Genomic DNA, 10576 nt, shown 5'->3' on the forward strand with positions numbered 1-10576 from the left:
TTACAGGTAAAAAGGAGCCTGAGGTTCGGGATGTCCCCCAGGGAACCTTGGGGACAGCAGCAGCCAGCGGTGTGGCCAGGGCAGATGGCACCGTCACCTCCTTACCTTCAGGCATCTCTCGGTCACGGATGTGGTGGACGTGAAGTCCTACATCAGCTTCAACAATCAATTCAGCAGGCTCTTCAACAGCAGCCATGGGCGCTGCTGCTATTGTGTCCTCAGCTGATGCCTCACAGACCTCAGATTGAGGGGGACACCCTGACCCCTCATGCTGTTCCAACTCAGGGCTGGCCTTGGGGCACACACAACAGGTCAGTATGCACCCCATTGGACTGTCTGCCGCCACCTGTGCCTCTGCTCACAGTGTTGGCCACGCACTCCCGCTGCCCTAGGCCGAGGTTATGCTGCACTTGGCAGAGATGGTATCACCGCTGCTCGCCTGCCCACCCCACAGCTCAGCCCCAGCCCCAGCCCCAGCCCCAGCCGGGGCTCGGGCCAAGGCCCGCACCCTGCCGCCTCCCTTGAGTTGACTTGCTTGGGAGAGTGAAGAACAGCCGACTTATTTAATAGGTTGTCAACCCAACGAGCGCTGGGAGACACAACAACTGCCTCAAGACAGTACAAAAGGAGCTCCTCCTCCTTCTGCAGTCACCTACAGACTGAAGCCCACTGGCCCACTGGCCTCAGAATGCCCCGCCCCATAACTCACAATGCCCCACCCTGGATTCCGCCCCTCCCCCGCAGCCTGGGCTGCCCCACCCTGTGGTTTATGATGCTGCTGCTCTCCTGGCTCCTCATGCAGTGCCAGTGGGACTAAGGTTTTCATTCATCACCAGTTTCCTGAGCTTTTTAGTCCTAAGAAAAGCACAGGGTGGTTCATTACTGGAAGCCATCTTACCCTATGAGTTCTATACAAAGTCTCAGTTAGTAGAGTGGGTCCCATTAGCAACCAAGTTGAATAACTTTTATTTGCTAACTGAATGTAGATACAACTGAATTGTTCACTGCGTTTGTAATGAAATACTCCTCTCCTGTCTTCCAAAGAGTGGTAGTTTTTGTCTGCAACTTGATCACAGCAATACCTGGGGCCCTAGCTCTACTCTCACTAAAGAGTTATGGCTGTGTGTCTTGAATGACACCTTGGGACCTATCCTGCCTCCACCTCCTTCTCCATAAAATAGAAACCTTCTGAAATGCTGAAACTTACCAACTCCCTTTTTTCCCCCCGTTTCTTCCTTCCACGTAGGGACTTTCAGATTTTCTTTTACTAACAAAGCTCTAAGTATGATTTTGTTAGACAAAATCAAGAGCCATAAAGTGGGGTACCACAGTCCTAACTCAATAAAGATGAATACTCGACATCTGGCAAGCAGTATGTGCCTGACAGTGTTCCAAGAGGGCTATGCTCATTTAGCCCTCAGAAACAATCTCACAGATTTTAGAGAAGACATTGAGATGGAGAAGGTAAGTTATCTCCCCAATGTTACATGACTCTCAGGCTGGGGCCATTATTTAATCCAAGGTAGTATGAATTCCCCAATTCCTCAAGTGTGATTATCAGAAAGTGGATTGCTTCATGTTGACACTGCTATAAAGAAATACTTGAGGTTGGGTAATTTATAAAGGAAAGAAGTTTAATTGACACATTCCACATGGCTGTGGAGGCCTCAGGAAACTTACAATCATAGCAAAAGGGGAAGCCGTCACTTCTTACATGGCAGCAGGCCACAGAGTGTGTGTAAAGGAGCAACTGTCAAACACATATAAAACCATCAGATCTCAGGAGAACTGACTATCACAAGAATAGCATTGAGGAAACTGCCCCCATGATCCAATTACCACCCACTGAGTCTCTCCCTCAACATGTGGGGATTATGGGGATTACAATTCAAGATGAGACTTAGGTGGGGACATGACCAAATCATATCAGAAAGAACAGGTAGAAGTCAAGGTTGGAGGGGAAGTGACATTATAGATTGGCATATTTTTTTAAAAAAACTTTTTTTAATGTGAATTTTAAAATGCCACTTCTTCATTCAACACCGATGAAGTCCCTTCTACATGCCAGACACCGTATGTATTAAACAGTCTCAAATCTCAGTGAGAACTAACTGAAACAGATTTACGAGAAAAAAGCAAAAGTGGTAGAAAGATACGAACAGACACTTTTCAAAAGAAGGCATATATGAGGCCAACAAACATATGAAAAAGTGCTCATCATCACTGGTCATTAGAGAAATGCAAACCGAAACCACATTGCGGGACCATCTCACGTCAGTTAGAATGGCGGTCATTACAAAATCTGGAGACAACAGACGCTGGAGAGGATGTGGAGATATAGAACACCTTTACGCTGTTGGTGGGAGTGTAAACTAGTTCAACCATTGTGGAAGACAGTGTGGCAATTCCTCAAGGACCTAGAAATAGACATTCCATTTGATCCAGCAATCCCAATACTGGGTAATATACCCAAAGGATTATAAATCACTCTATTAGAAGGACACACGCACACGTACGTTCATAACGGCGCTGTTTACGATAGCAAAGACCCGGAACCGACCCAAATGCCCATCGACGATAGACCGGACAAGGAAAATACGGCACATATGCACCATGGAATACCATGCAGCCCTAAGAAACGATGGGTTCATGTCGTTTGTAGGGACGTGGATGAATCTGGAAACCAGCATTCTCAGCAAACTGACACAAGAACAGAAAATCAAACACCACACGCTCTCACTCATAGGCAGGCGTTGAACAATGAGAACACGTGGACACAGGGAGGGGAACATCACACACTGGGGTCTGTTGCAAGGGCCGAGGGAGGGACAGTGGGGGACGGTGGGGAGGTTGGGGAGGGGTAACATGGGGAGAAATGCCAGATGTGGGTGACGGGGAGATGGAGGCAGCAAACCACATTCCCATGTGTGTACCTATGCAACAATCCTGCATGACCTGCAAATGTAACCCAGAACCTAAAGTACAATTTAAAAAAAAAAAAAAAAAAAAAGATTTGCAAGGAATCAAAAAGCATTTAAGTATCCACATGAAGATATTTATCAGCAAGACTGATACTGCAAAAAAAAGAAAATCAAATCAGTGATTTCAAGACTACGTTGGAGAAGTTCTCCAAGAACATAGAGGAAAAGGATAACTGAATCAAAGTGATGAGAAGGAGAGCTCTGTGAAACCCAATTTTAAAACTCCAATATTAATATAATAAAATTTTCAGAATAGAGTAGAACAACAAGCTAATGAAAAACAACAACAACAACAACAACAACAACAACAACAACAACAAAGAGAACACTTTTTCTTGACCTTTAAAAAAATCATGTTCTATAAAAAGAAATCCTCACATAGACATATCCTGGCAGAATATGTATTGAAATGCTGGAAAACTTTAAACCATTCCAGGATCTGAGACAAGTACCTAGAAATGAATGCAAATCAGACTGACCCTGGCTTTTCCTCTGTGATAGAAAATTCAGGGAAACACTAGAATACCATCTACATAGTTGAGGGGAAGGGTTAGAAACCCAAGTAACCAGAGATTTTGAAAACACAAAATCTCTGAGCAGACGCCCGCCTCTGCCTTCCCAAGCACAGGGTCTAGGGCTGGAGAGGGCTTTATGCTCCTGGGGGCAGTTCCAGAGACAAATGCACATGACAGAGACGTGCTGTGAGACAGCGTGGGTCTGGGAAGGGACAGTGTGCAGCCTGAAGCTGGGGGCTGGGGCTTGGGAGGTGCAGGGACTGGGTGGGAATCCCAGCTCTGCCTGAGGCGCACCCCACAGTCACGTTGTTTGCGCACTGCAGGGGTCCCCACCACAACATGCTGTGGTTGCACTGGTCCCGTGTCCAGCCTGGGCTTCCCTTGGGGGTCTGTTCAGCATCCATGGCCTGGCTGTGCCCCCCACCCCCCGGAGTCTGACTTGAGATGGATCAACATGCAATCAAAGCTATAGCTCTGTATGCTAGACAGAAGCCCAGAGGTGTGTGGGGAACGCTGAATGAAAGGGTCAAGGGGGCTTCTGCACGAGGAGGTAGGGGCTGTCCTTACTCCCCGGGCCCCAAGGCAGCTCAGGGCCAGAATTGAAAGCTGAATCCTCAGTGCAAAGAAAAACCCTCCATACGTCACGAGAAGCTACCGAAGTAAAAATTCCATTTCTAATGATCTGAGACAGTGAAGCTTAGAAGCCAACCTCCCCATTCCAAGCTAGGTCAGAAAGCTGCTTTGGAAACTTCCCCGGGCCTTGGGGACCAGTCAGCTGCTATGATCCCAGTCAGACCTCCACGAGGCGGCCAGCCTCAGGGCCACAAGTTCAACAGCACCAACGATCACAAGGCCAAAGCCATCACCTCAGGTCCCTCTGTGGGGTGTGCAGAGGGGGACCCGGGCTATGGGAGCTGTGATGACGACGACGTGTGTGTGGAGGGACCTCCCCAACACTCCAACGTATGAATGGAGGTAAATTTCATCAGCCTAGCGTTCACACGCACGGCCCAGTTCCCCTAAGTCCACTCCCCCAGGGGCGTCAAAGGTCTCAGCCTTGCACGAGAGATTTCCCGACTTCCCAAACTTTCAAGTTTGGAAAGCCTTCGAGGTTTGTCTTCCTGGGTGGGTTTCTGCTGTGCCTGAGAGGTGGCCCAGGGCCACGTGACGGGGGGAGAAACTAGCCCAGCAGGCCTGGGTTCGCCTACCACTCTGCCTCTCACCTGCTGTGTGACCTGAGGTAAGTTACCAGACCTCTCTGAATATGTTTTCCTAGCGGAGCTTTTGATAGCTGGCTGGTGTGGGGCGTGCGGTCAGGAAATGCTGTTTCCCTGCCACTTTTCAAGGTTTCCTCTTCTCGGCCAACATTTAAAACAGTTCCCACAGGCTGGGCGCAGTGGCTCACACCTGTAATCCCAGCACTTTGGGAGGCCAAGCAGTAAGTGCCCCACGGGCAACAGATGTGCTGCCTGGGGTGGGGGTGGTTTGCTGTTGGGTCTGGGAACCGGAAGAAGGGGCCAGGGAGGAAGCACCCTGGAGCTGTCTGGGAAGCAATGCTGGAGGCTGTGCCCGCCTGGGCAGATGGTCAAGATGAGGCGCCCAGCCGCAGACAAAGCTGCTGAGGCTGTCGGGCTCTGTGCCTCTGTGCCTGCCTGGCACAAGATATGGAGCCAGGACTGAGTGGGCCTCTCTGTGCTCTGGGCTAACCAAGGATGAGACTGGGGCATGCTGGAGAGAGAGCTGACTCCTGACAACTTGGGCTTTGTGTGGAGCAGGTAAGGGAGCCCCCTCCACTCGTCTCCCCATGCCAGTGGTGCAGTGCCCAGAGCCTGCAATCCTCACTCTGGGCGTGGGCCAAGAAAGAACGGACCCTTTGGCTGGTGCACTAGGCGACCTTCAGGCTATCTGGGACCAGCTCTGACAGCCTCTGCTCTGGGATCAGCTGCCGCAGCAGCCTACACATGCCATGGGGCAGCAGCGGTGGCATCCCTGGACACTGGCCCCAGTAGCATGGAACCCAGGAACAGATACTGCCACAGTCAGCCCGCAGATGCAGGAGGGCAGGAGGTGCTCAGTCACAACTCTGTGTCTACTACAGTGCCCAGCGCCTGCAAACCTGTGCTCTGGGCCAGGCCCAAGGAAAAGTGGACCCTAGGGTGGGGGATGGCGCGGTACACTCCACGGCCCTCAACGCCCTCGGGGAGCAGCCCTGCCAGAATCTGCCAGGGGCTCAGCTACAGCTCCCACCTGGAGACGGCGCAAGTCACTATCGGTGGCAACCCCTGGCCCTGTCCTCCCCCACCAGCAGCAGGAAACCCGGGACCGGATGTCACCACGGCGCCTAATCTAGGTTGTCGGCGGCACAGCTGCAAGGTGATGGAAACCGGTGCTCAGCCTCATCGTGGGTGCTGCAGTGGGCCCAGAGCCCGCGACCCCACACTCTGGGCTTGGGCCAAGGATGCACGGGTCGTAGGGTTAGGGGGAGGTGCCTTGGGCGACCCCCAGGCTGTCTGAGACCAGCCCTGCAGCCTCCCGTGCGTTCTGCTGCACCTGCCACTTATAGATGGCATTCAGCAGTGTGGTGGCAACCCAGGATCCTGCCCGCCTCCAGCAGCAACGCGGACCCAAGGGCCAGACCCTGCTGCGGTGCCTAAATCAGGCCTCGAAGCAGGAGGAGGACTGGAACTGGCATCCAGCCCCATCTCAGTGGCTGTAGGGTACGCAGCACCTGTGACCAGCACCCTGAACCAGGGTCGAAAAGGAAAAGGAGGAGGGCGGGAACAGGCACTGCCACCCTCTGCCACGGGCTCAACCGTAGCTGCCACCTGCACACGACGCGGCAGAAGCGGTGGCAGCCCCAGCTCTGCCTGCAGTAACCAGCAGGGGGAGACCCGGGGACTGAGGCCGCCTCAGAGGCTGCCACCTGGCCACCTCTGCACCCCTGTCCCTGCCCCGGTGGCAGCCAGCCACGCTCCTACCTCTCCGGCGCTCTGCAGTCTCCGTCGCTGCCACCCACCGCAGCGAGGCGAGCCGTGGTGCCACAGGCTCCAGGCTCCAGCCTCCAGCATGCAGCAGATGGATCTGCCTTCTCCTGGCATGGAGCAGCTGGGCGGGCAAAGCCAGAAAAGCCTAGAACGGGACACGGAGAGTGGTAGCGTTAGACCCCCACCTTGTCCTGCTGGCCACTGGGTGGCACGGGCCAGTTTCAGTGAAGGCACTCACACCCACCCTCCACAGTCCACAGCATCTCCTTTTGGCCCAAACTGGCTAGGGAGTGGAGACTGGAGACACGATGGGGCCTGGGCTTCCCGCTCCACAGGAACCACCGGGACCACCCAGGCTGTGCTCGGGAAGCAGGAGCAGCAGAAACTCAGACCCAGCCAGCCCTCCCCACCAATGTGCCGGTTCCCACTCCTGAGACCTCCACCCACAGGGCCCTGTCACCCCACGGTGTCTGCTACTGCATGCCTGGGCATCCCTGGCAGGCTCTGCAGCACAGAATGTGAGGGCTCAGGCCTGGGAACCATGATGGGTCTGGGTGCCCTGCTGTGATCAGGATTTTCACAGAAACATGTGCCCGCCCCGCGGGAGGAGATGGTCCTTTAGAGTTGAGAGTCCGGGGAGAGCAGGACCACTCCTCTCTCAGAGACCACCGCTGTCACCGAAACCTCCATCGCCTGCCACTGGTAGTGCAGCTTCCGACAGAGCCCCTAATCCGCTGCCACCGGCAGCGTAGCCCCAGGATAGTGTCAAAACCCCATCCCCCACCACCAGCAGTGTAGCCCCAAGACAGTGCCAACACCCCATCCCCCACCACCAGCAGTGTAGCACACGATGGCAGCCCCTAACCTGCCCCCGCCCCTGCCTTAGACACTGCAGCACTCGATGGCACCCGCAAACCAACCCCCTGCCACGGGCAGCACAGCCCGGGAGAGCGCCCCAACAGGCTCCCTGGGGTGGGCAGTGTAGCCACAGATAGGGTCCCCAAGCAGACCCCCACCGCAGGCAGTGATGCCCCCATATGGCACCCAAACCACCCCCCACTGCGGGCACTGCAACCCTGAACAGTGGGTGCCCTAACTCACTCCCCGTCGGGACCAGTGCGGCCCTGGATAGAGCCCCCAACCAACCCCCTGCCTTGGGCAGTGCAGCCACAGACAGCACTCCAAACTCCCTCTCCACCTTGGGAAGTACCACCATGGATAGCTCAGGTAGCCCGACAGTGCACCCAACCTGCCCCTGTCACAACCCACGCAGCCTGAAATAGCACACTCACCCACTCTTTGCCAGGCAGTGCAGATCCCTGGGAGCACCTGACCCACCCGCCGCCTCTCCACCACTCGGGCTGTGTATCCGGCCCCCACAGTTCCCCCACCAACCCTCTACCCCCCTCCACAGGCAGTCCAACCCTGTGTAGCTCTCCCAACAAGCCCCCCAACCTCTGTCTCAGTGTAGTCCCCATGGCGCCTTTAACACCACCCCTCCACCCCACCGGAACCCTAACCCATCCTCCACCGCCAGCACTGCGGCCCCGGATAGTGCCCCCAACCTGCTCCCCGTGTGGGCAATGCAGCCTTGGATGGTGCCCCCAAACAGCTCCCAGACACAGGCAACGATGTCCTGGATAGCACACCCCCCACCCACTGGGGGCAATGTAACACCTGATAACACCCCCAACCCATCCCTCACCGCTGGCAGTGTTGCACCCCACAGTGCCACCAACCCATCCCAGACGAGGGCATTGCAGCACCTGATAGCTCCTCCAACTCACCCCCTACCTAGGGCAGTACATCCCTGGACAGTGCCCACAAGATACCCCATTGCTGCTGACAGTACCGCTTGGGACAGGCCCCACCCCAGCCCCCAGCAATGGGCAGCACATCCCAGGAAAGGGCCCCCAACCCTCTCCCCTATGCGGGCAGTGGCGCCTCAAATAACCCCCCAACCAGCCCCCGCAACACCAGCAGCGACACCCTGGATAGTGCCCACTGCCCATGGCAGGGCACCCGCAAGCCGTCCCCCATGCCTCAGGCTGTGCGGGCCAGGACGGCGAACCTATCCCACCATCTTTTTACCTTTCCAGCTGCGCTGTAGTCTCCGTCACCGCCACCAACCGCAACCGCAACAGCGAGGCGAGGCGAGGGGATACTGCAGACTCCAGGCTCCAGCCTCCAGCATGGGCAGCTACTACTCCTTCAACTCTAAGCCGGCTCGGAGCAGGTAGGCCCACGTACTCAGAAGGATCTGAAACGGTGAGACCAACGTGTACACACACACAGAAAAACACTACCAAGTAGCAGAAAAATCCAATCTAGAACCTGACCAGGCAATCCTGCAGACATAAAATCGAAAAACAGGTAAGAGATTACGTCCTCAAAATGAGCTATTCATTAGGAAAACGTAATTCGCCCGGCAAGGTGGCTCACGCCTGTGATCCCAGCACTTTGGGAGGTCTAGTTGGGCGGATTATCTGAGGTCAGGAGTTTGAAACCAGCCTGACCAATATGGTGAAACCCCACCTCTACTAAAAACACAAATAGTAGCCAGGCGTCATCGTGGTGGGTGTCTGTAGTCCCAGCTACTCAGGAGGCTGAGACAGAACTGCCTGAACCCGGGAGGTGAAGCTTTCAGTGAGCTGAGATTGCGGCACTGCACTCCGGCCTGGGTGACAAGAGCCAGACTCAGTCTCTTAAAAAAAAAAAAAAAAAAAAAAAAGAGGAGGAATGCAGGTGTGGTTTTAGAAAAAAGGAACTCATACACTGTAGGTAGGATACTCCAGCTCAGAGGGCCGTGGGGCTCGGAGGGATCCAGGTCCCAGACTTCACCATGGCTCAGGGCCTGTGCACTCCTAGACACTGGATGCAGGTCTAGGATGCATGGACACAGCCTTCCCGGCAGGGTTGTGGACGCTGTCACAGCCAGTACCCTACAACCGCCCCCACACGGACGACTGGGGCCCAAATGCCCACAAAGAAGTCAGGACTGGAAAGCACGGAGCCGCGGAGAAGGAGCAGGGAGGTCGGGAGGATTCCCGGTGGGGTACAAGTCCCCGCCACTTACCGCAGAGATGTGTGTAGTCCTCAACCATCACGTGGAAGCCACCACGGCTTCTGCAAAGAAACTCGCTCTGACCGCGCCGCGGCCTCTGCTGACTACTTCTGGCCAGGCCGGGCTGCCGCCTCCGCTGACTCCCTCCGGCCGGGCCGGGCCGGGCCGGGCCGGGCCGGGCCGGACTGCCGCCTCCGCTGACTCCTTCCGGTCGGGTCGGGTTGCCGCCTCCGGTGACTCCCTCCGGCCGGGTCGGGCAAGGCTGCCGCCTCCGGTGACTCCCTCCGGCCGGGTCGGGCAAGGCTGCCGCCTCCGGTGACTCCCTCCGGCCGGGCCGGGCCGGGCCGGGCCGGGCCGCCGCCGCCTCCGCTGACTCCTTGCGGTCGGGTCGGGTCGGGTCGGGTCGCCGCCTCCGCTGACTCCCTCCGGACGGGCCGGGCCGGGCCGGGCCGGGCCGGGACACCACCTCCGCTGACTCCCTCCGGTCGGGCGCCGCCTCCTCTACTTCCGGGCGGGGCGGGGCGGGGCGGGGCGGGGCGGGGCGGGCCGCCGCCTCCACTGATTCCCTGAACCCGGAAGGCGTTCATCGCAGTGATCTGCGATTGTGCCATTGCACTCCAGCCTGGGCGACGGAGCAAGATCGTGCCTTTAAAAATAAAAGCTTTTAGGCCGGGCGCGGTGGCTCAAGCCTGTAATCCCAGCACTTTGGGAGGCCGAGGCGGGTGGATCACGAGGTCAAGAGATCGAGACCATCCTGGTCAACATTGTGAAACCCCGTCTCTACTAATACAAAAAAATTAGCTGGGCATGGTGGCGCGTGCCTGTAATCCCAGCTACTCAGGAGGCTGAGGCAGGAGAATTGCCTGAACCCAGGAGGCGGAGGTTGCGGTGAGCCGAGATCGCGCCATTGCACTCCAGCCTGGGTAACAAGAGCGAAACTCCGTCTCAAAAAAAAAAAAAAAAATAAATAAATAAATAAATAAATAAATAAAAGCTTTTAAAAAGGAAGTATGACTGTGTGTCTGTGTCACA

General features: G+C 55.9%; 1 protein-coding gene across 4 annotated transcripts in view; it reads right to left on the reverse strand.

The window, feature by feature from the left end:
- Positions 1-9676, reverse strand: part of LOC110568547 (WASH complex subunit 2-like) — a 42056-nt gene extending 32380 nt beyond the window's left edge. For 2 of the 4 annotated variants that reach the window (XM_064372138.1, XM_064372137.1), the window contains exons 1-3: positions 9557-9676; positions 8572-8740; positions 6475-6625 (exon numbers count right to left, since the gene is read on the reverse strand). Coding sequence is in view for 2 of the 4 variants with exons in the window: in XM_064372136.1 (XP_064228206.1) it covers positions 106-328 (223 nt within the window). In the remaining 2 variants the exon portion in view is untranslated. Of the gene's footprint in view, positions 1-105; positions 330-6474; positions 6626-8571; positions 8741-9556 lie in introns of those variants that run through there. The other 2 variants (XM_064372136.1, XM_064372135.1) reach the window with 1 other exon arrangement.
- Positions 9677-10576: the final 900 nt, after the last annotated feature.

This window comes from Aotus nancymaae, unplaced genomic scaffold, assembly GCF_030222135.1.
Source record: "Aotus nancymaae isolate 86718 unplaced genomic scaffold, 86718_ANA_hifiasm-v0.15.2.pri h1tg000684l, whole genome shotgun sequence".
Classification (NCBI taxonomy): Eukaryota; Metazoa; Chordata; class Mammalia; order Primates; family Aotidae; genus Aotus; species Aotus nancymaae.